We start from the raw sequence: 24729 nt of genomic DNA, 5'->3' as shown, positions 1-24729 counted from the left end.
GGTAGTCTAGGACTCCCACAAGTAAAACAGACTGCGGAAGAAGAAAAACACAGCTTGAATTATTACATTTAATTTTAATTATGTATTGTCTTATATGTAAAAAGTCTGTTTTCCCCCCTTTCCTTTGGATTGTGAGCCGCCCTGAGTCCCCCCAGGTAAAAGGGCGGCATATAAATAAACCTTCTAATCTAATCTAATCTACATCCAGAAAAGTGTAGAACCAATGATTAAGGAAGTAAATAAAGGAAGCCTTTTAAAGATAACTAAGTCAAAAGCTGAATATAAGAAATAAGTAATTGAGAAGTGAGCTGAAAATTGGAAAAACAAAGCTATGCATAACCAATACTTGAAAAGTATTGAAGGCAAAGCTGACCAAAAGCTAACTTGGAACTGGTTAAGATCAGGAGCACTGAAAAAAGAAACAGAAGGGTTTATTTTGGCAGCTCAAGAACAAGCCTTAGCCACAAACTACATGAAGGCAAAAATTCAACATGTTACCAGCAACAGCAAATGTCGCCTCTGTAATGAGAAAGACGAGACAGTCGACCACTTGATCAGTGGGTGCAGCAAAATTTCACAAACTGACTACCTACAATGCCATGACTGCGTTGCTAAGATCATTCACTGGAAATTGTGCCAAAAGTTTGGATTTGAGTACAGCAAAAAAACACTGGGAACATCAGGTTCAGAAGGTTTTAGAGAATGAGAAAGTAAAGATCTTGTGGGACTTCAGAATCCAGACTGACAGGCACTTGACCCACAACACACCTGACATAACAATAATTGAAAAGAAAAAAGTATGGTTCATTGACATTGCAATACTTGGAGATCCACGAATTGAAGATAAACAGCAAGAAAAAATCACAAAGTACCGGGACTTGCAAATTGAAGTTGAACGACTGTGGAAAAAGAAATCGTGTGTTGTCCCCATTGTAATTGGAGCCCTTGGAGCAATACCTAAAGGGCTACCTCACTATTTGGAAATTTTAAACTTATCAGACATTCTGATTCTACAAAAAACCACCCTACTTGGAACAGCTTATATCCCCCAACATTACCTTAACGGTTCCTAGTGTCCTTGGTTAGGATTCGAGCTGTTGAAATACCAACCAGCCCCAAAGGCTGTGAATCTCACCAAAGATTAACGTAACAACAACAACAACAACAACAACAACAACAACAACCACAACCTTCAAATTACTCACAGGCATTATTGCAGATAACATGATGGATTATTTGGAAACAAACAACATCTTGCCAGTAGAGCAAAAAGGCAACAAAAGAAGGAGCAGGGGCACAAAAGATCAGCTCCTAATTGATAAAATGATATTAGAAAATTGTAAGAACAGAAAAACAAACTTGAATATGGTCTGGATTGATTACAAAAAGGCATTTGACTCACTGCCACATAGTTGGATCATAAAATGCTTAGAAACAACTGGCATTAGCAAAAATATTACATCCTTTACTGAAAAGGAGATGAAACAATGGAGAACTGAGTTGGCAGTAGGGAATGAGATTTATGGAATGGTTAATATCAAGCGAGGAATTTTCCAGTGTGATTCACTTTCACCTCTTCTCTTCATCATCGCAATGATCCCACTTATCAATAATCTTTAAAAAAATGAAATTAGGCTACAAATACTTAGGCATTCTGCAGTTGGATAACATCAAGCATGGAGAAGTAAAAACTACTGTCAGGTGAGAGTACACCAACAGAGTTAGGAAAATTTTGAAATCTAAATTGAATGGTGGAAATACAATCAAGGCCATAGATACCTGGGCAATACCAGTTATAAGATACACAGCTGGTATAGTTCACTGGACACAAGCTGATTTGGACATTTTGGACCGAAAAACCAGGAAACTAAATGACAATGCACTACAGTTTACATCCAGGTGGTGATACTGATAGATTATACCTGCCCCGAAAATCAGGTGGCAGAGGATTATTACAAGTGAAGCAAACAGTTGAAGAAGAAAAACATGCACTGGCTGATTATTTAAAAGAAAGTCAAGAATATCTATTAATCGAAGTAAAGAACAAAAATCTACTGAAGGCCCAACAGACGAAAAAAGAATACAGAAAAGATGTGATAAAATCAAGAATGGAGAGTTGGCAGAACAAAGCATTGCATGGCCAATTTCCGGAAAAATTAAAAGATAAAGTGGACAGTGAACAAACTTGGTTATGGTTAACAACAGGTACATTAAAGAAAGAAACAGAGTCACTAATCCTGGCTGCGCAAGAACAAGCTATCCGCACAAATGCCATTAAGGCCAAAATCGAAAAATCCTCTGATGATGTCAAATGCAGACTTTGCAAAGAAGCTAATGAAACTGTTGATCGCATACTCAGCTGCTGTAAAAAAATCGCGCAGACTGATTATAAATTGTGGCACAATTCAGTAGCACAAATGATCCATTGGAATTTGTGCAAAAATTATAATATTAAAACAGCAACAAACTGGTGGGAACATCAGCCTGAAAAAGTCACCGAAAATCAGATCGGCAAGATCTTGTGGGATTTCCATATACAAACGGACAAAATACTGGCGCATAATACACCAGACATCACACTGGTTGAGAAAAATAAGGTCACAATCATAGACATCGCAATACCAGGTGATAGCAAGGTCGCCGAGAAGGAACATGAAAAAATCGCAAAATACCAGGACTTCAAAATCGAAATTCAACGATTATGGCACAAACCAGCAGTGGTAATTCCAGTGGTAATCGGCACACTGGGTGCTATTCCAAAAGTACTGGAATTACATTTAAAACAGTTAAAAATTGACAAAATCACCATCAAATGCAAAAAGCTGCACTGCTTGGATCTGCACGCATATTACGAAAATACATTATGACGTCCTAGGCCCCTGGGTGGGGCCTGACTAGTAGTCAATGCCAAATCCGGCAAAACAACTGGCCGCTGTGATACAATTCTGTTGTTGCGAATAATAATAATGATAACTAATAATAACTAATAATAATAATCTTACCCTGAACAATGTTTCAGGATTATTAAATATTTGCCAATGCTGCCTTTCTTTGTTCCACTTTTTAAATAACATATATATCTTAATACAAAAAAGGAAATAAATACAAATGTTACAGTGCACCTTCCCCAGAGACCATTTTTTCTTCTTCAAAACAACTGAAAGATATACAATATATTCCAATTGTGCCCTTATCCCCTCCAAAACAACATATATTCTTTTTTTTAAACAGAACTTTTTTATTTTTCTTTAAAAAAACACAAATATGTCATTTGTCAATCATTAAAACATTGAAGTACAATTTTGTTGTTGTTGTGTGTACCCCTCCCTCCCTCCACCCCCCCCACCCCCCCTCCTCCTCCCCCCCCCCCGACTTCCCAGAACCCGTACCCGGTATGGATTTTTAACTAACACAGTCTAAAATCTATTGAGAAAAAAGAAATAAAGAAATTAATGACATTCTAGATTGACCTTAGCTTCTTCTTACTGAACTAACTTTTAACAGTTTAAATCATTTCTGATCTTAAGCATAGGCTAACTGGAATTTCTTAGTCCCGTATTTATTTTGTATATAGTCAATCCATTTTTTCCAGTCTCGTTTATATCTCTCATTTGAATGATCTTTGAGATATGCCGATATTTTAGCCATTTCAGCTAAGTTTGTTACTTTCAATGTCCATTCTTGGATTGTAGGCAAGTCTTCCTTCTTCCAATATTGCGCCACCAACAGTCTTGCTGCAGTTATCAGGTGCAAAGTCAAATTGGTCTCTACCACTGTAAAGTCAGTACATATACCTAGTAAAAATAACTGAGGACTAAACTTTATCCTTCTTTTAAAAACATTTTGCATGACCCACCATATTTTTATCCAAAATGCCTTAACCTTTTGGCAGGTCCACCATATATGATAATATGTAGCATCGAGAGAACCACACCTCCAACATTTAGGCTGTACATTCGGATACATAGAAGCCAACTTTTTAGGATCTAAATGCCATCTATAGAACATCTTGTAAAAACAACATATATTCTTGAGTAGGTTTATTCCCTATGAGTTCCACTAACACTTTTTATAAAATCCCCAACATATTTTATTATAATTGTTTGCTTTAATCATCCCTTTTCAAAATCTAATTTCCATTGTTAATTTATCATTTGTTGCCATACTCCAAATTTCATTATACCACTCATTTTTTTGAATATCCCAATTTTGTCCCCAATATTGAGTCATCCCTAATCTAGCTACCATTATCAAATTTACATTCAATTCCTTTTTTGTTTCATTTATATCCCATTTTTCTACCAGTAAGAGTAATGCAATCCTCGGTGACATATTTAGGGGGTCATTTTTATGGGAAAAAATCTGTGCAAAAGGAACTGCAGTTATAGAGAGAAAACGTACTACTTATTTGGTAAGTTTTGTCTCTATACCCACAGTTCCTTTTGTACAGATTTCTTTCTATAAAAATAACCCCCCTAAATGTGAACATTTTGTTGAAAAGTTATTAGTTATTTGGGAGGAAACCGGGCAGCTGGGGAAAGCAAGCCCGAAGGGGCTTCACGAAAAACCCAACTGGCAAACCGTTGTCAGGAGGTCTTCGGACCAGAACTGTCCTGAAGGGATGGTGAAGCAGGAGAGGCATTTTGAACGATCGCTATGAGCAAGGCAAGCTCTGTGGCAGGTCGGAAACAAGCTCTCCAGATCAACTGTGAGGATGGAGGCCTTCTTTCAATGACCACTCTGAAGCCGGGGCAACCGGACTAAGTTTGGAGCAGGAGCAGTGTTTAGACGGAGTGTTGGGATCGGCCGACTCAATGGTAAAGGAATCTAAATTTGAAGCTTAATTATTTTTTTTCCAGAGCTTAAATTAGCTGCTTAAAAGTAGCAGCTAATTGATACTTGGAATACGGAGGGTGGGGGGTGGAATATATACGGAGGAAACAGTGTCTGCCCAAGAAGATTTTGGTTAATATAATTGGAATTGGAGAAGTCTAAAAGAACAAAAGGGAAAGACTCGGAGAAAAAAGAACAAATTTTCTGTGTGCATTTAGAGTTTTTGGTTTCTGGAAACTTTGACAAGTTATTGATTTGGTCGTATTGTGGGATCGCAAAAGCCACCTACTGAGGAGAGAAAGTACAGCAACACTCTGAAACAAAGCCCAGTGGCAAAACCTGATCTTGACCACAGGAAAGATAAGTGGAATATACTAAGAATTTTTAAGGGTTATGGTCCTTCCCTATTGTTTGACTTTGTTTTTTTTACGGCTGAGGAAGAAAGTAAAATATTTTTTTTTGAAGTGGACTGGTCTACTTTGGGACTGGATATTAAAACTGGAAAAAATGGGAACAAGAAGAGGGTCTTAATTAATTGTGGTAAAATATAAAGGGAATAGAATAGAATAGAATAGAATAGAATAGAATAGAATAGAATAGAATAGTCAGAAGGGACCTTGGAGGTTTTCTAGTCCAAACCCCTGCCTAGGCAGGAAACCCTACACCTCTTCAGACAAATGGGTATCCAACATCTTCTTAAAGACTTTCAGTGTTGGAGCATTCACAACTTCTGGAGGCAAGTTGTTCCACTGATTAATGGTTTTCAACTAGACACACCCAGTTCCTGCAACCGTTCTTCATACGTTTTAGCCTCCAGTCCCCTAATCCTCCTTGTTGCTCTTCTCTGCACTCTTTCTAGAGTCTCCACATCTTTTCTACATCGTGGCGACCAAAACTGGATGCCGTACTCCAAGTGTGGCCTTACCAAGGCATTATAAAATGGTATTAACCCTTCACGTCATCTTGATTCTATCCCTCTGTTTATGCAGCCTAGAACTGTGTTGGCTTTTTTGGCAGCTGCTGCACCTGGATGGCTCATATTTAAATGGTTGTCTCCTAGGATTCCAAGATCCCTCTCACATTAAAAGTTTGTTAAATTTGAACATGGAGTGTGGGATGTATGAAGAACTACTTGAAATGTTAAAAGGTGCATGTGCAATGCTAAAAAGTAATAAAGAACCAGAAAAACTGTTGAAACACATAGAACAGGAAATAGAAGAGTAACTGGCAAAGAGGAACACAATTGGGAAGCAAAAAGTTAATATTGTAAAAAAAAAGTTGAAAATAAAAACCAGTTAGATAATTCTATCGAGATTTACAGAAGCACAGAAAGAAAAGAGTGGGGGGGAAAGGAACAATTCAAAAACAGAAATAGTGGGAAGCAAAAAAGAGAAGTCTTGGGGAGGGTTATTCAAATAATCTATCGAGAAGTGATAGAAAAGATGCAGAAGAAAAGACATTACATATAGAAAGAAAAAAGGGGGGAAAGGAATATAAGAACATGGGATAAAAGGACAACCAGAAAATTGATGAAAAGTGGAAAATTAAAAAGAGTAAGAAATGAACTAAGAGAAAATGGTTAGAAAAGGAGGAAGGGAAAGAAGGGATATATTAGTAGAATAAAATGGAATATGTTAATACTGTTAATGATATGTAGCTAATAAAGATGTGAGAAAATAATATTAAAATTATTAATTGTTGATAACTAATTAGGTAAAATGCTTATTATAAGAGAATTGAATTTGAGAATATATGCTACCTACAGAAAATAGTATAAAAGATGGAAAATGAAATGATAAATTTGGTTTACTTCTGAAGAGGCAAATAATGATATTGTTAAAGTGTTAAGAAAAAATGAAGTTTAAGATGGAAAATATGGGAAGAAAATAATATGACTAAAATCGGAATTGTAATATGATGTAAAATGAATTATGTACCGGTATATGAGAGAATGTAAAAGGGGAAAACCCAGGCAACACTTTGTTTACAAAAGAATTTAAAATTTGAAACAAAAAATAAAAACCTTTGCTTGAAAAAAAACTTACTAGTTATTTGGAAGCATCAGGTATCATAAACTTTGGTTAGATATTTGAAATTAAAGATTATAGACCACTTTGAGATTCCAGAAAGGGAATTTGTTTATTCTGAAGGTTTGCAGACTTGATTAACTTACCCAGTTCCCTTTGTAGCTCTTCGTTCTTTAAGGTCCAGTTCAACAGACGCAGTGTAAGCAGATGAACCGCAGCAAGAATTTCCAAGTCTAAAAACATACAGCAATTTAAGTCAAGAGATGTGCAGTAAAAATCTATAGTAAGTATCAAATCATGTCCCAATTCTTATAAATTTGATTAAAGAGACCATGAGAGAAGAAGATGGAATCATGGAAGATTTTGAATGAAGGACAGTTAACGAACATGAGATCTGCAAAATCCTCATCCATAATTATTGCTCCACATTTAGACCTTTGAGGATGATCTCTTCAACGGGCAGATCGGGGTGGGAGCCGACCTCAGAAAACATTGAATTTATTACGTTAGCAGCTCATACAACGGAGGGACCATGTTTCCGTGAATCTTGCCTCAGGGCCATGTGCAACAGGATGTTACTCCAGTCTCTCAACTGGACATAATCTAGTTGCACCTTCTCGAGCCCGATCTTAAAAGCTGCCCCGTTGTATTGCAATCAAGCAGCTGTTTCTGAACTGCTGGCTCCTTGCTTACCACTCTTGCCATGTAAACTTGGATCGTAAGTCTCAGCAAATTGTAGAATTGAAGTCACTGCTTTTTTATGTTGCTCACGCTTTTTTATTTCAATGTTGTCTATAAAAGGGAAAGGAGAAGAAGTTGGGGGTTAAGCTCCCATCCCAATGGTTATAACTGAATATACTATTATTTTTATTATTATTATCTGTGACAACCTGGTGGTCAACGCCTCACGGTCTGCCCTGCAGAAGAGGTTGGCTCTCGACATGTGCAGCACCTTCCCTCCGGTTTTCCAGAGGTGTAAAGAAAAGAAAAAACCTCTTGAAGAGAATAATTCTGTGAACTTGGCCCCTCATTGCCCAATGTTGGTTTGATTAATTATGACAGGTAGTCTTTGAATTGCTGTTAAAACAATTAATCAGCGGAAAGTCTTCCTCCAAAAGTTTTGAATGCTCCAACACTGGGAGAGTTTGGACAACCATTTCTATAGGGTTTCCTGACTGAGGGGGGGGGGTGGACTAGAAGGCTCCAAGGTCCCTCTCTTCCAATTCTGTTGTTTCTATAGCTGTGAACCATTTATTAAGTCAGTTTTACGGCCTTTCTTGGCACAGTTATTAAGTGAATCACTGTAGTTGTTAAATTGGTAACACGGTTGTTAAGTGGATCTGGCTTCTCCATCGACTTCATCAGAAGGTTAGAAAAGGTAATCACATGACCCCTGGACACTGCAACCATCATAAATATGAGCCAATTGCCAAGCATTTTGATCAGGTGACCATGATGAGGTTGCAATGGTCATAAGTGTGAAAACGTGGTGTTGTAAGTTCAGACAGTCACTAAATGAACCCTTGTAAGTCGAGAACAACCTGAATTTTATCTAATCCATTTGGATCCAACATTCAGGTGGATGCAACTCTTGAAAAGTCAAATGATGGAACATAAGAATAAAAGTAGTACAATGAAACCCAGGGCCAAAGGTGCTTTTTCCACCTGGAAGGTCCAAGAAACTGGACTTTCTTGCTGTTTTCTTTGAAGATGTTCCGCTTCTCCTCCTTTTCTCGTTCTCTTCTTCAGAACTGAGGAAGCTTCTTGCTCTTCTGGTGGCCTCAACCATAATTTGGTCGCTCTGACTGATGATCTCTGGCGGGCTAGGGATAGAGGGCACTCCTCTATCCTGGTGCTTCTTGACCTCTCAGCGGCTTTCGATACCATCGACCATGTTATCCTTCTGCAACATCTGGAGGAGGTGGGAGTGAGAGGCATCGTTTTACGGTGGTTCTCCTACCTCTCCGGTAGGTCGCAGTCAGTGTTGGTCGGGGGACAGAGGTCGACCCCTAGGCACCTCAATTGTGGGTTCGGTCCTGTCCCCCCTCCTATTCAACATCTACATGAAACTGCTGGGTGAGATCATATGATGGCACGGGATAAAGTACCATCAATACGCAGATGATACACAACTGTATCTATCTGCCCCGTGCCAGCTCAGTGTAGCGGCGGAAGTGATGTGCCGATGCCTGGAAGCTGTCAGGATCTGGATGGGGGTAAACAAACTCGTACTCAATCCCGACAAGACCGAGTGGCTGTGGATGCTGCCCTCGAAGGACAGTTCAGACAGTCCATCCTTGATCCTGGGGGGTGAAAACTTACACCCCTCAGAGAGAGCCCGCAATTTGGGAGTCCTCCTGGATCCACAGCTGACACTGGAACACCACTTGTCGGCTGTGATCAGGGGGGCCTTTGCCCAGGTTCGCCTGGTGCATCAATTGTGGCCCTACTTGGATCGGGGTGCAATGCGCTCTACATGGGGCTACCCCTGAAAAGCATTTGGAGACTACAGCTAGTCCAGAATGCAGCCGCGCAAGCGATATTGGGTGTACCGAGATACACCCATATTACACCTATCCTCCGTGAGCTGCACTGGCTGCCAATTGGTCTCCGGATGCAATTCAAGGTGTTGGTCATTACCTTTAAAGCCCTACATGGCTCAGGACCAGCGTATTTGTGAGACCGCCTACTGCCGCATATCTCCCAACAGCCGATAAGATCCCACAGGGTGGGCCTCCTTAGGACGCCGTCAGCAGGACAGTGTCGGCTGGAGGGGCCTCGGAGGAGGGCCTTCTCTGTGGCTGCTCCAACCCTGTGGAATTAGCTACCCCAGAGGTCCGGACCTCGCCCACCCTCATGGCCTTCAGAAAAGCTGTTAAAACCTGGTTGTTCCGGCAGGCCTGGGGCTGTTGACCTTATTATGTAGGGTCCAGCCCCAATTTGAATGTATGCATGTTGGAGAATTTTAATCTTTATTTTTATTTTATTTTGTTTGTTTTTCTTTTCTTATTCTGTGTAAGCCGCCCGGAGTCCTCTGGGATTGGGCGGCCTATAAATTCAATAAATTAAATTTAATTAATTAATTTTAACACTGTGGTCATGTGTCTTTGATGGTGTCTCTCCATTTTCTGGGTCTGCCTCATGTTCTTTGACCTTCTCCTCTTTTTGTATATGTCATGTAAGGTGTGGAATCCCACGACATCCTCTCCAAGTGAGCAAACCACTGTTTTGGCTGTTTTTTAAATGTAGCTTAAGATTGGTTCTGTGCCAATTCTCTTATGGGCTCATTTCTGATTTTATCTCTTCTGGTCCAGAGGTGGGTTACTCCCGGTATGCATCAGTACGGGCGTACCGGTAGCAGAAATCAGCCGTACGTTTGCATACCGTTGGTGATGGGGCCTGGCCACACCCCCGTACCGGTACAGTGATGATCCCCTGGCCTGTCCCCACACACTCCCCCCACCCAGTCACCGCTCGGTCACCCTCTTGCCCCACCCATCCACACCATGCTTGCTCTGCCCACCCACTTCCTTTGTCTGTCCAGTTGGTGGGGCTTCAGCCGGCGGGCTGTAGGGGTGGCGGTGGCGAGCAGTAAATGAAGCGAGCCCTGGCCAACATCCCTGTCTCCTTCCTCCGTGAGCATGGCTGGAGAGAAATCGGGAGAAAGGAAGGAGAAAGCCCAGCTTCTGCTAGGGACGGCCTTCTCCTCCCTTTCTCCCCCTGATTTCTCCCTCGCCGCTTTCCCAGCCATCCACCCAGCTAAGCAGGGCAGGTGGGGCTGCAGCCAGTGGGCTGCAGGGGTGGCAGTGGCGCGTGGTAAGTGAAGGGAGGCCAGCATCCCTCCCTCCTTCCTCCACGAGCGTGGCCAGAGAGAAATCAGGGAGGGAGAGGAAGGAGAAGGCTGTCCCTAGCAGAAGCTTGGTTTTCTCCTCCCTCTCTTCCCCTGATTTCTCTCTGGCCGCGCTCACAGAGAAAGGAGGCAGGGATGCTGGCTGGTGCTCACTTCCCTTACTGCTCGTCACTGCTGCCACTGTGGCCGCCAGCTTCAGTCTTGCCTGCCATGCTTAGCTGGGCGGCTGGCCGGGAAAGCGGCGAAGGGGCAAGCGTCGGCCAGATCCCTGCCTCCTTCCTTCGACAGCCATGGCGAGGCGGCCTCAGGTGTCATCCGGGGACAGCCCATCAGAGGTGTCGCTTTCTTGGCTCAAAACAAAGTGGTGGCGAGGAAGGAGTCTCTGGTGGGTGCAGCAGCAGTAGATTTGGCAGCAGCAGCTGAAGCATAGTACCGGACAGTCAATTCCGGCTCTCCCTCCCCTGAGCATGTCCCGTTGCTTCTGGTGCCGCTTTTGGTGAATCCGGCTGGGCAGCAGGGCTCTTGCCATCGCTGAGAGCATTTTTGGCAGCTACTTCTTGCCATCGCTGCTGAGCCGGATTCACCAAAAGCAGCAGCAGCAACAGGACATGCTCGGGGAAGGAAGAGCTGGAACTGACTGCCCGGGATTGTGTTTCAGCTACCGCCGACACTTCTGCTGTGGTTGAAGCCACCAGGGACTCCTTCCTCGCCACCGCTTTGTTTCAGGCCGAGAAGCAACATCCCCGGATGGCAGCTGAAGCTGCCTCACCCCCTTCTGCCGCACAGATAAAAGAGCAGCTCCCTTCTCACTTTCCTCAGCCTACGCACTATTCTGGGGTGGGGGAAAGTGCCCCTCAGCTGCCCTTCCAGGAAAACCACCATGCATCCTCCACGGGTGGGAGGTTGAAGGGACAACTGTAGGTGAAGAGCAGTGAGGGGTTTTCACAGTGCAAAAGAAAGACTTCAAAATCAGTGGAGGTGGTGTGTGGCTGGTGTGCCTTGTTGTGACTTTTCCCGGGTGCAAAATGCTTTAAAAAATAAAATTTTAGGGGTTTTTTTGTGGGGGGGGAGGTTGTAAAGGGTTAGAGGTGCAAGGATCTTGTAACTTGACAGCTTTAAGACTTGCACACTTCAAATGCCAGAGTTCCTGAGGCAACATGACTGGAGGAGGAATTCTGAGAGTTGAAGTCCACAAGTTTTAGGGCTGTAAAGTTTGAACACCCCTGGGGTTTTTTTGTAAAGGGTTAAGGGTGCAAGGGTCTTGTGCCTTGACAGCTTTAAGACTTGCACACTTCAAATGCAAGAGTTTCTGAGCCAACATTTTGGTTGCTAAGCAAGAGCGTTGTTAAGTGAGTTTCACCACATTTTACAAGTTGGCCACTCCCACCCAGTCACATGATCGCCACACCACACTCACAAAATAGGCCACGCCCACAGAATAGACAAATCTGCATTGGATGAGATGCTTCTTTGTGCTCATCATTACTGCCTTATGTTGTTATGTTGTGATATTATTAGCCACCTCATTTAGGATGCTTTTCAAAAGGGAAATTGTGTCATTCTAGTTGGTACAAGTGTCAGAGGATTTGGGATGTTGATTTACAAAGAAGTTGAAAAGAAGTTACTAAAATATCACCAAAACTATTTTTCCCTAAGCAGGCAAAGCAGAGCCAATAAAGTTTTCCTGAGTGAGAATGAGAGAAACTTAATGGTCTCCTAGCCTAATTCGTTGAAATCGAATGGTAGCAATAAAGGAGAACATTTGCAGCTCAGGGTTGAAATGAGAGGTCCTTAGTGCTCTCTGAACTTGGTTGGTTCCTTGAAGACATTTCGTAACCTAACTAGGTAACATCATCAGCACTAGTAAGAGGTGGGGTTTGCTCTCAGTTTATACTCAAAGGACTAGAATACAGAGCCTTTGGGGCATGGGGAGAAAATCAGTGCTCCCGTTAAAGCACATTCAACAAGACCTTCAGACAGCCTTTCTCAATCTCTTGAAAGAAGACAACTTACACAAATAGAACATCACCATATCAAGAACGAAGAAGATGGCTACCAATATTTTTGTTCCTTTTTTGCCTTGATTCGAATCCAGGTAGTCACCGAATCGCTGGAAAACATTCTTTCGTGCTGAAAGAAGACAAATGGGCCATTTAATCATTTTTGAGGCTGACCCTTCCTTTTCCCCTGACCCCTCCTCTTTCCTGCAAGGTGGTCTCATGCATTCCAGGCACAGGACCCCTCCCTTTGTCCTTGCACTTAGGCCCCTGAAACAATCTTTCTATGGAATTGAATAGTTTGGGAGAACACATTCTCTGGGCTTAACCTCAATGGAGACGTTATGGAAAAGGAGGCAGCATCTGCAACGCTTTCTAGAAAGTGGTAGGAAATCAGAAGAGCATAAGCAACCTACGTGGTGGTGTGGGAGATGGTGTGGAAGCCATTTTATCTTCTTAGTCCAAATGAACATTCATCCTGTATTGGAGTTTTTCGAACATGACACAGGTTAATTAAAAAAAATAAACCATATATGTTCAAAAATACAATATACTTCTTCCCCTGGAGTTTTATCTTTTATGTCATTAAAAACCCAGAATTGAAGAATCTAGAGCTCTGCATGGACCACCCAACCCATATGCAGCTGGGTCCTCAGTCTGCAAAGTATCTTAACTGGCCTTGTAGTGATCCTTGGACTACTTTACTCTGGCTGATTACTGACCGTAGAGCCTTTCCTGCAAAACCGTAACTTTCCTTCCCGTTATCTAGCATGTGAAAAAGAGAATGGCTGCTAGGACCTCTGTCTTCCTTCTCCTTGATCGAAATAAGAGAAAAGGTTTAGGATCCTTAGATCTCTACAAGGAAACTGAGCCCTGAAACCTTTGCAGAAATCAGCGGAAGGGTTTTCAAATGGTGTGAGCATAAGTAAACCACATCTGAATCGTTTTCACAATTGGTCTGCGATCTTTCCACCCATCTTCAAGTTCTCTCGTGAGCCTACATGAGATCTGCATGCATCCAGACACCCAATCAATAAGGCAACTTTTAGATGTGCTTACGGGTTCAAGAATAAAGGAAGGAGATGACACAGAGGATGTTCTTGTTGCTACCTGAAGATTGAAATCAGACTGCCACTTGTCCAGTGCAATGACCAAGTGGAGCTCTCTTATTGTATCATATTACATCACAATGGCTTAGTCAACCAATATTCAGTCAGCACAGCAGCCACATGTGAAGGAGAGTGCCCCAGGGATGCCTGTAACTCAACCAGTTGGACTTCACCCCACCTCATTCATATATTCCCAACTCAGCTCAGAACCTCTCTCAGCCTTCCATTGAGTTGATGATTTTCCTGTCCAGCTGCTATGATGCTAATCACTCTTGGAACCTTTGTTATGTGGGACATCTAGCAGCAGGTAGAAGCGCTGCTATGACTTTCCCGGAAAAGGCAGCAGTGGGGGATGGCTGCAATGTAACAACTAGCCCCATGGAACATGAATGAATGACGTTTGAATGATGAGCTTCTGAGAATTGTCCACATGTGGGACTTTGACTATACCAGCCTATTGTTTCTTCTACTTCAACATCTGCTTTTCTTCCTGACAGGTTCCTGGACTCTGATTTGACCTTTAACAAAAGCAAATTCTGCTGTTTGAAGTGGTTAATGGTTTTGATCATCATGGAATTCTGCATCAAAATCTGGATATTTTTTAAAAAGGTATACAGTATATATAAAACAGGAAGATAACAGAATCCTGCATCTGCCATAGCATTGCTTAATTTGCCAGGGGCAGAAATGTCTAATTAGCACTAGCAAAAGTGCTTAGATTTTTATAGTGCTTCACAATGCTTTACAGCCCTCTCTAAGCGGTTTACAGAGTCGGCCTCTTGCCCCCAACAATCTGGGTCCTCATCTTACCGACCTCAGAAGGATGGAAGGTTGAATCAACCTTGAGCCTGGTGAGATATGAACTGCCAAATTGCAGGCAGCTGACAGTCAGCAGAAGTAGCCTGCAGTACTGCATTCTAATCACGGCACCGCCATGGCTCATCATTGATTTAATGCTTCACACAGCACAGCAACAGATGATCTCACCCAATGCCTTCATGAGGATATTGAATAAGAGTGGAGAGAGGACCAAACTCTGCAGTATCCCACATAGCAGCTGCTGGGAGTGGGATCTGTCCTCTCCAATCACCACTGAATATCAGGACTAGAACAGGCTACCTGATGAGGAGATGATGTTATTCAGTCAGTCAGTCATGTCGGGCTCTTCTTTACGTTGTTCTATGCTCTGGCTTTAAGGGTCACCTTTGAGGGTATCCACCACTGTGTTCTTTGGTGGCCTGGTTTCCTTTTACCGCTTTTATTGTGTCTGACTCTTCATGGTCCATACTAATCTCCCTTACCCTCCACTGTCCTCCCAGCTTTGGTTGGCCCGTGGTAACATTTTATTGATTTAATTTACATGACACCAAATCCACATAATCTCTTGGCGATTTACATATATTGTTGTCTTAGGGTGATGCAGTTCCTCTAACAATTGTTGCATTATTTTAATTACTTTGTCTTGTGTTGAAGGCATGAACAGACAGACATAAACAAGTAATTGGAGACTGTCAAAGGAATTCTCCTTCAATCTCAGAAGCTCGGTAGTGATGGCGGGAAAGAGGTAAACAGTGTTGAAATGACCAGACGATTGTGTCCTCCCCCTTTTTAAAGGGGCATCACGCATATTTCATGCAGGCAACAAGGACCCGGATTTTAATGACCCTGATTCCATTATCACTCGATGTCTCCCAGCTTCTCTTTCTGGCTTCTTCGATGCTGCAATGGTCATAAGTGTCAAAAATGGTCATAAATCATTTTTTTTTCAGTGCCTTTGCAACTTGAAATGGTCACTAAGCGAACTGTTGTAAGTCAAGAACAACCTATAAATCATAATAGAATTATCTTCCTGTCCTGGGTTTGCTTAATTGGGACCTGTGCATTCTAGGGTAGAAGCCTAAAGCCAGATTTGACTATCATCCTGAGAGAGAAGCACCATGAATCCTGAAAAGGAGCATGCTAAAGGACCCGTTCTGCTCTTTATACTGCTTTATAAGGCCTTGGTAAGATCAGATGTGGAATATTGCATCTGGTTCTGGTTCTGGTCCGTTATTTTGTTAAGTGCTTCCGTTAGCTCCATCATTGTTATTTTACTTTCTAGCATTGTTCTAGTTTCATCTGATATCTGGGGGAGATTGGCATCTTGTAAGTACTTTTTGACTCCTCCCTCATCCACCTTCTCTGGTTCGTAGAGCTTAGCATAGTAATCTTGTATAATTTTTTTTCTCCGTATTTCCATACTGAATTTGTCCTTTTTCATCTCTTAATTGAAATATTTTCTTTGCTTCTCTCTCTTTTTTCAGCTTATATGCCAACCATCTGCCTGGTTTATTTGCATTTTCAAAGTCATTCTGTTTAGCACCTCTAATTTTTTGTGCCAGTTCTTCCTTTTCCAGTAGATCCATTTTATGTTTAATTATATCTATTTTTATCTTAACATCTTTTTTTATGGCGATCTCTGTAAATCTCTTTCAAGTATTTTGTAATCATTATCGAAATCTTTATGAATTTGTCTTTTCTTTAAGTTTCTCTTCCTTGTATAGTCTATTATCAGACCATTGTGTCCCAAAGATTCTGCAGTGATGTATCTTCTTTCCTATTTTCTTTAAAGAAAAGGGCTAGTTATTTTTCCATTTTTTGTACAAAGTCTTTTTCTTTCAATATGGTATTATTTAATATCCATCTAGATCTTGTCCTTTGGCCTTTCCATTTAATTGAGATTGGGTTGTGGTCCGCCCAAGTGCTTGCTCCAATCTCAATTTCTTGTACGTTGCAGATCAATTCTGCTGAAGCCCATATCATATCAATTCTAGAGAATGATGAATGTCTATTTGAATAGAAAGTATATTGTTCTTTTTTGGTAATTCTTTCTTTCCATATATCTTTTAAATTTATTTCATCTATCATCCGAAAGATTTCGGAAGCAATTTTCTATTTAGCTTTTTTATTTTGTGTGTTTTATAGTCCATATTCTGGTTCACAATGCCATTAAAATCTCCCATCATACAAATATCAACATAATCTAAGTCCAAAATTCTTTTATATAGTTTTTTATAAAATTTGTCTTGTTTTTCATTGGGGGCATAGATTCCAATTAGAAGTGGGGTTTTTTTTTTGATATCCATAATTTCCACCATCAAAATTCTTCCCTTTTCATCTGCATAAATTAATTTTGCTGGAATATTGTCTTTAATATAGAAGATCACTCCTCTTTTCTTGCAGTTCGCCAGTGTTGAAAACATTTTCCCAAGCTTTGGTTGAGTTAGTAGATGTTCATATCTCCTTTGGATATGTACTTCTTGTAGGCAGATTATGTCAAATTTTAACTTCTCTAATTTATGAAATGTTTTCTTTCTTTTAGTTGCTGAATTAAGTCCATTGATTTTAATTGTAATCATTTTTATTTCCTCCATGTTTATACTTTATATACAGAATTTATAGCTCTAGTAGATCAGGGTTCTTGTTTTTCTCTGTAGCTTACACCCCCCACTGCACCTTCTTTTTTCTCAGTTCCACCTGCACCTCCTTCTACTTTTTCAGTCTCAGTTGTAGGTGCCTGCAGTAGTTGTGCCACAAAATCATCTTTCCCAGTTTTCTCAGCCATTTCTCTAAAATATTCTGCATAGAAAGCTTGTGTCTTATCAGTTGTATCTATCCTGTGTCTTTGTCCTTGCCATGTACATAGTAGACCTTCCTGTATGAGCCATCTGTAATTAACACCTTTTTAAATCAGAACTTTAGTCAAAAATTGGTATTCTCTTCTCCTCTCTCTCACTTCTCTCGGAATTTGTTTGAGAACTACAATCTCCTTGCCTTTGTATTCTAATTTTCTATCTCTCATTTTCTGTAGAATTTGTAATTTGATTGTTTTCGTAGTAAATCTTACATGAACTTCCCTTGGAAGAGCATTTCTCATTGCATATCTTGTATGTACTCAGAAGTCTTTGTCTATGCCATCCATCATCTTCTCTTTAATTATCTCTAATACGTTTGTCAGGATCTTGGATATTATCTGTACTAAGTTATCTCCTTTTTCTTCTGTTTTGAAATTTTAAGAAAAATTCAGACCTATCCATCTCCCATCCTAGTATTCCACTATTCTCCCTTTCCATGTCCCTCAGTCTACTATTTAACTCCTCAGTTTTCTTCTCTCCTTCTTGGATTTTACCTTCAATTTTTTGAATCCTGTCTTCATATTTCATCATCCAGTTGTGCATATGTTCTATTTTTCCTTCCATTTTAACCACTTTTTGTACTATGCTTTGGTTTTGTTGTTCTATTATCTCCATTCTTTTTTCCATACTCTCAGACTTCTTTACAATGGTGTCTAACTTATCATCCCTGCTATCAAGTCCTACTTGCATTTTCTGTATTGCTTGCATGATTGTCTCAAAGTTTGCTCCCTTCTCTTTTTCTTGCTGAAGCATTGACTGTATTGACTTCTGACCTCCTGCCGGTGAGGAGGCAGGGGTTGTTGTTGTAGAGCCAACAGGAGCTACTTTTCTACTCATGCTCAACAATTTTTGAAGGTGAGAGGTTATAAATGCAATGAGAAAAGGGCATAAGAAAAAAAGTGGGGAGAGTGAAAATGTGACTTAAGAAAGGAGTAAAAGAGAAAAAAAAGAGAAGAGGGGGGGAGACTCTTCAGTCCAATTTGCTCAAAATTTAACATTGATGTCCCAATATCTTTAAAAGGAAAAAAATGCAAAAAGAAAACATAGGGTAAAAAAAAGCAAAAAACAAAGATACTTCAATCCACAAAAAAGGGAAGGGAGGGAGTCAAAAAATCAAAAGGAGTAAAAGAAAAAAGTCAGTATCTCCCCAGCAGAATAATATAAAAATAATATAAAAACTGCCACCAAGCTAGAACAAATAAATTCAGTCTTTTTCCCCCCCTAAGATAAAAGTCTTTCCAAGGTCATTCTCAGCTTCCTTTGCTGCTTTGTTATTTAGTCTGAGGTTGAATTCCAAATAGTAAAAAGCTCCAGCTGCATAAATAAAGCCTACTTTTTTTTCAGTCTAGTCAAATGGTTTACAGGGGAAATTTTTGGTAACAATATTTCAAGTCCGCTAGATGGCAGTGTTAGCTTGTGTTAGCTTGTTAACTTATATCAACTCGATATTAAGGCTTCCGTTTAAACTTTTTTTTTAAAGAAAAGAAAAAATAACAAGAGTTACTAAAGAGCAAGCTGAGAAAGAAAAAACAGATCTTCAAAGCACTTTAAGTTTAAATTCAATGCCCCCACAAGGTCCAGAATTAAGAATATCAGCGATTAAAAAAAAACACAGAAAGCCGATCTGCATTGCAAGGGAGTCCAGCCCGGCTTCTGGAGATAAAAAGAGAAATGGGGAAAAAAAATCCTTCAATTGGCAAAACTTATACCCGTCGCTTTTCTCACTAGTCGGCCTTATTTTAAATTGAATTTCCAAATTTAGGGTGTTCTCTTTCCAATAGAAAAACGGTTTAAAAACTCTCACCAACATGACATGCTTCTATCCAATGCATTTAGGGCTGTCAGCAGTTTCAGTAGCCTTGGCTGATCCGGAATCGCTGGCAAAGGGGTTTTTTCCCGGGTCACCAGAGAATTTGCGGGTGTCTCTGGGACCACTGGATCTCCCCCTAACTTTCACTGTCTCTTCGGGACAGCTTGGGTCCAAAAAGGACCATCCAGATGATCTGGTTTAGATGGACATTCAGGAGCAGCCTGAAAGTCCGTCTTCACACTGCTAAGCCCCGCCTTCTAATCATCACTGGGACAGTCATTTGTCCAGAATGGTAAAGGGTCTCCTGCTAGAACAGGGGGTTGGACTAGAAGATCTCCGAAGTCATTTCAAACTCTCTTGTTCGGTTACCTCCAAGCTTCCTCCTCCTTCCTCTCCCTTAGGGGTGCAGACCAAACGGTCAAGATAGCAATAGCAATATAGCAGTGGACTTATATACCGCTTCATAGGCCTTTCAGGCCTCTCTAAGCGGTTTACAGAGAGTCAGCATATTGCCCCCAACAATCTGGGTCCTCATTTTACCCACCTCGGAAGGATGGAAGGCTGAGTCAACCCTGAGCCGGTGAGATTTGAACCGCTGACCTGCTGATCTAGCAGTAGCCTGCAGTGCTGCATTTAACCACTGCGCCACCTTGGCCACTGCAATGGGTAGATCAAAGATCCATCCATTCTTTTAGGTGCATTGGGACAATGGAAAAGTCCGTGGTGAGTTAAGTGATGCCATGTCCTCCCTCTCGCAGTGCCTGGAGGCTGTTAGGGACTGGAAGAGGAATAACGGGTTGAAACTAAACCTTGGCAAGACAGAGTGGCTCTGAATTTGGGGTTCGTTGGCCCAGGGAGAATTGCCACCTTGGTCTTGGATGGGGTGGCACTATCCAAAACAGACCCTGTGCATAATCTGGGGTTCTACTGGACTCACAACTCCTGCTTGAAGAACAGGTGACAGTCGCAGCCAGGAGGGCCTTCACACAACTACAAGTTGTGTGCCAGTTATGTCCTTTCCTGGACCCGCAACCCCTACTCACAGTCACTCATGCCTTAGTCACTCCCCGTCTTGACTATTGCAAGACGCTGTACATGGGGCTGCCCTTGAAGAGCATCCGGAAGCTCCAGTGGGTGCAAACTGCAGCGGCCCACACGGTTTTGTGCAGACCGCAGTGTGCACAAGTATCACTTCTCCTGCGGGAGCCACATTGGTTGCCGGTTTGTTTCCAGGTGCAATTCAAGGTGCTGGTTGTCACCTTAAAGACCTTCATGGCTTGGGACCAGGTTATCTGAGGGACTTCTCTTGCTGGTCACATCTACCCGACTCACCAGAGCGGGGAGGCGGGGAATGTTGTGGGCCCCGTCCCTGAGGGGACCCAGAAGCAGGGCCTTCTCTGTGGTGGCTCCCTCCCTCTGGAACATCATTCCCCTGGAGAACAGCCCCCACTCTGATACTCTTCCGAAAGGTGCTGAAGGCCTGGTTCTGCCAGCGGGCCTGAGGAACCCAGAGAGGGATGGGGCCCATTAAATGGCTCGTATGATGTGTTGTCACCTAAACCCAGCAAGGCTTCTCTCCTTTCGTTTCAGAGGCCCAGGAGGGAAAAAAAAGACCCCAAAAGCTACTCCCAAAAGCGGAAGGAATGCGCAGGAAATCTTTCAGGAAAAATTCAAATGGCCCCTTCTTGGGTTCCTTTTTTTAAGCTCTTTCCTCACTTTGACCATAATGATCTTTCTGTGTAAGTACAATTCTGCCCTGTGGTGTGCTTTTAACTGAAAAACCCTTAATACGATGTTGACATATGTTGCGCACTTATTTCTTATATTTCAATGCCTGGATGAGTCCCATGATGTGCCTCTATTTGTATCCATTTACCTATTGTTTTTTATCTATTTTCTTCCATCATTTTAAATTTCTCTTAACAGAATAAGAGAGTTGGAAAGGAGACCTTGGAGGTCTTCTAGTCCAACCCCCTGCTCTGGCAGAAAACCGTGCATCATTTCAGGCAAATAGTTGTCCAATCTCGTCTGGCTCTGAACCTTCTCAGTTGCAATGCTGGTTTCTGAGATGGCTTTGGTGGAGGGAGAGGGAGAAGCTGTTTATTTTTCTTTCTGGTGTGGCGCTAGCTCGCCCTCCTGTGGCGCACCTTGGGAAATATGCAAGTGTGTATCAAACAGCTAGTCAACAGGCAGCCAAACTTCTACTCCACATTAGCCTTATAGTCTCCTGGCGAATATAACATTGCCGTACGCTAAATAAATAAAGTAAACTGGAACCTTTGACATTTATTCCTTCTCAATGACTTTAGGCAAACAGTTATTTGTGGATAAGAGTAAACCCCATATTGAAAAGCCACTGAAACATCTGGGCAAAAAGTTAGAAGAAATCCACAAAGACCCTCAACTCAAACTAGATACTCGTAAGTATGGAAGGGGGCAGAGCTGAGAAAAAGAAAATCAGACCGCCAGAGTTTGCAAGTCAAGTGCAGCATGACTGAACTAACAGAATAGCAGACGTGGAAGGGACCTTAGAGATCTTCTAGTTCAACCTCCTACTCAAGCTCCCTATACCTGTGATGGCGAACCTATGACACACGTGCCAAAAGTGGCACACGGAGCCATGTTGCCTGGCAAGTGTAGGGTCACCTGTTCCTCCTCCAGGTTTCTGGTGTGTGTGTGCATGTGACAATCCATTGGCCTTTGTACATGTGGCAGTGCTGGAAACTGGAAGAGCTGGCCTTCCATTTTCCTGCGTAGTTATGCATGCTGGCCAGCTGATCGTCATGCACGCATGCGCGCCGGAAACCCGGAAGACTAGCTGGCTGGCATGCGTGCACGCGCTGAAAACCTGAAGTTCATATCTGGGTGCGCGCATGCACCCTGGGCAGTTCCTCTTCCGTGTTGCAACCCAGGCAAGCGTTTGCACTGCCCTTTCCCATTTCAGACAAACGGCTGTCCAGTCTCTTCTTAGAAACCGTCAGTGATGCAGCACCCAAAACTTCTAGAGGGAAGCAGTTCCACTGATTAACTGTTCTCTCAGTAAATTTCTCCTTAGTGCTAAGTTAGTTCTTTCCTTGATTGGTTTCTGTTGTGGCCCAGCAGATGCCGTTGGAGCTGCCACCAGACTCCGACAGCGAGGGGCCCTCTGAGTCAGCTCTGGAGGAGGTGGAGGACCTGGACAGGGTTCCGATTCCGAGCAGGGCGCAGAGAGATTGGTTGGCCACCAGGAGGCACCTGAGCCTTGGACCAGTGGGGAGGAGACAAGGGAGAGTGAGCTGGAGGCCAGTAGTGAGTTGTTCCTGGATGCATGCTATCGAAGAGCTACTAGGCGTCAGGAACAATTACGCAATTACAGGAGGTGATTGTACTCAGCTGGTGGTCATTAGGATCCTCTCCAGACTATAAAAGCTACTTGTGGATACGGCCCTCTTTGTAGAAGTCAACGCAGGATTGAATGTCGGAGGACAGTACTGTGAGCTTGGCAGGCTGGATTTCTGCCAAGCCTTATCTGTGTTTATTGCTGCCTGAGTTTGTCTGAGTTGCTGCTAAGGTCCTTATCTGTTTGTTATGCTTGGCTTTCAGCCACCGAGGTTTTGGTGTCTTGCTATTAAAGTACATTCCAGTTAAGCTTGTCTCGGCATTCGTTACTGGACGGAGGAGGGGGTCAGAACAGGTTTCCACCTGTGGCTTCTTTTCCGCCTTCAGATGCTTTGGAGAATAGATTGACCCCAGGGGTGGGTTCTGGCTTCTTCTACTGCCGGTTCGCTCAGGGACATGCTTCAGGCGCGCACAGTAGGTAAAAAAACTTCTGCGTATGCACAGAAGCAAAAAACAAGATGGCAGCGCTTACGACACTTCTGATAGAACCAATTTTGGGGCGTGGCTGGCCGAGTTACTACCTACTCGGCCGAACTGGTCCAAACTGGTAGGAACCCACTTCTGGTTGACTCCCTCTGTGGCAGCCCCTCAAATATTGGAACACTAGTTCCATGTCCCCCATAGTCCTTCTCTTCATTAAACTGGACATTCCCAATTCCTGCAACCGTTGTTCATATATTTTATTCTTTAGTCTCCTAACCACTGACTTAGGGTTTAATTCACACACCACCCTACCCAGAGCTGCAGGATATTGATATTGTTTTTCAGATTTCTTAGGTTTATTATTCATCTTTGTCATGATGACACCCTCAAACAGGCAAACCTTTTGGAGACACCAGGGCAGGGGGAAAGCCTTGGGAAAAACCCATTGCTGTTACACCCCAAACGAAATCAGGGGATTCCAGAAGAGAGCCAAACAAGTCTGCAGTTGTATGCAGTTGTCAACTCAGCCGAAACCTGTGGGGTGGTGTTCTTGCAGATCAAATTTGTTCTCTGAACCTCTTTTGCCTCTCAGACCAGTCCTTCCCCTCTTCATGGGCCTAAAAGTTAACCAGACCAGGAAAAAGACACATTTGGGGTTTTTTCCCCCATAACTGCGGGAGAATCTCCAACTAGACAAGAGAGAGGTATTAAGAGGGGAACGAGCTTGGGGTGCTTGCACTGCAGAAAGTGGTACAGGCCTGACTTCCCTCAGAAACAATTAGAATAGAGCTGGAAGGGACCTTGGAGATCTTCTGGCCGCCTGCTCAAGCATGAGGCCCTCTACCATTTCAGACAAGTGGATGTCCAGTCTCTTCTCAAAAACCTCTAGTGAGGGAGAACCCACAGCTCCAGGTGGCAAGATGTTCCACTGGTTAATTGTTTCTCACTGTCAGGAAGTTTCTCCTTAGTTCTAGGTTGCTTCTCTCCTTGATGAGTTTCCACCCGTTGCTTCTTGTTCAGGTGCTTTGGAGAATTGACACACCCCTCCCCCTCTTCTTTGTGGCAGCCCCTCAAATACCGGAATGCTGCTGTCATGTCCCCCCTAGTCCTTCTTTTCTCTAGACTGGCCAATTCCTGCAACTGTTCTTCGTGTGTTTTAGTCTTCAGGCCTTTAATCATCTTAGTTGCTCTTCTCTACACTTTTCCCAAAGCCTCAACATCTTTTTTGTCATGTGGTGAATCACTAAAGCCTTACCTAACTGTGTCCAAGGGAATTCAGCCAGTCTGGTGAGATTCTTGCCACGTAGTGGGAGGTGATCAACAATAAAGCTTCTGCTTAAAACTATTGATAGGTGCTTGGCAATGAGGCTATCCTGTTGACCACTGCTGTACTTTCAAATTCCTGAGAGAGATGGGATGGGTCGGGGGCTTCTCAAATCGACCCTTTCTCACCACTTATCTAAGATGACTTGGGTGCCCTATTCGGTGAGGGGGGATTTACCGCTAATGGTCTGAACCAGCAGCTTGATGGGATATGTGCAAAGAAAACTTTTCCGTCTCTCCGGTAATGCTTTCAGCCAAGAAGACAGCAGAGGAAATTGTAAAATTGCCTGCATATATCAAACATG

General features: G+C 42.5%; 2 protein-coding genes across 5 annotated transcripts in view; one reads left to right on the top strand and one right to left on the bottom strand.

Annotated features, from left to right (window-relative positions):
- The window catches only part of LOC148043715 (macrophage mannose receptor 1-like), a 187615-nt gene extending 180214 nt beyond the window's left edge, over positions 1 to 7401 (bottom strand). Inside the window, exon 1 of the mRNA XM_087723730.1 lies at positions 7007 to 7401. Within this exon, the coding sequence (XP_087579856.1) occupies positions 7007 to 7103 (97 nt within the window). The 5' untranslated portion in view covers positions 7104 to 7401. The remainder of the gene's footprint in view (positions 1 to 7006) is intronic.
- A 6550-nt stretch (positions 7402 to 13951) lies between these two features.
- LOC148043714 (CD209 antigen-like protein C) overlaps positions 13952 to 24729 on the top strand; it is an 18023-nt gene continuing 7245 nt past the window's right edge. For 3 of the 4 annotated variants that reach the window (XR_015697801.1, XM_087723718.1, XM_087723717.1), the window contains exons 1-6: positions 13952 to 14123; positions 14314 to 14425; positions 15290 to 15380; positions 20891 to 21039; positions 21610 to 21720; positions 24679 to 24729. The exon at positions 24679 to 24729 is cut by the window's right edge. Coding sequence is in view for 3 of the 4 variants with exons in the window: in XM_087723718.1 (XP_087579844.1) it covers positions 15367 to 15380; positions 20891 to 21039; positions 21610 to 21720; positions 24679 to 24729 (325 nt within the window). In the remaining variant the exon portion in view is untranslated. The remainder of the gene's footprint in view (positions 14124 to 14313; positions 14426 to 15289; positions 15381 to 20890; positions 21040 to 21609; positions 21721 to 24678) is intronic. The other variant, XM_087723719.1, reaches the window with a different exon arrangement.

The sequence above is a fragment of the Thamnophis sirtalis genome, unplaced genomic scaffold (assembly GCF_051295495.1).
Source record: "Thamnophis sirtalis isolate CommonGarterSnake01/CBP01778 unplaced genomic scaffold, rThaSir2_p1.2 scaffold_10, whole genome shotgun sequence".
NCBI lineage: Eukaryota > Metazoa > Chordata > Lepidosauria > Squamata > Natricidae > Thamnophis > Thamnophis sirtalis.
Note: the sequence above shows the minus strand (reverse complement) of the source record. Positions and strands in the feature narration are given on the sequence as shown.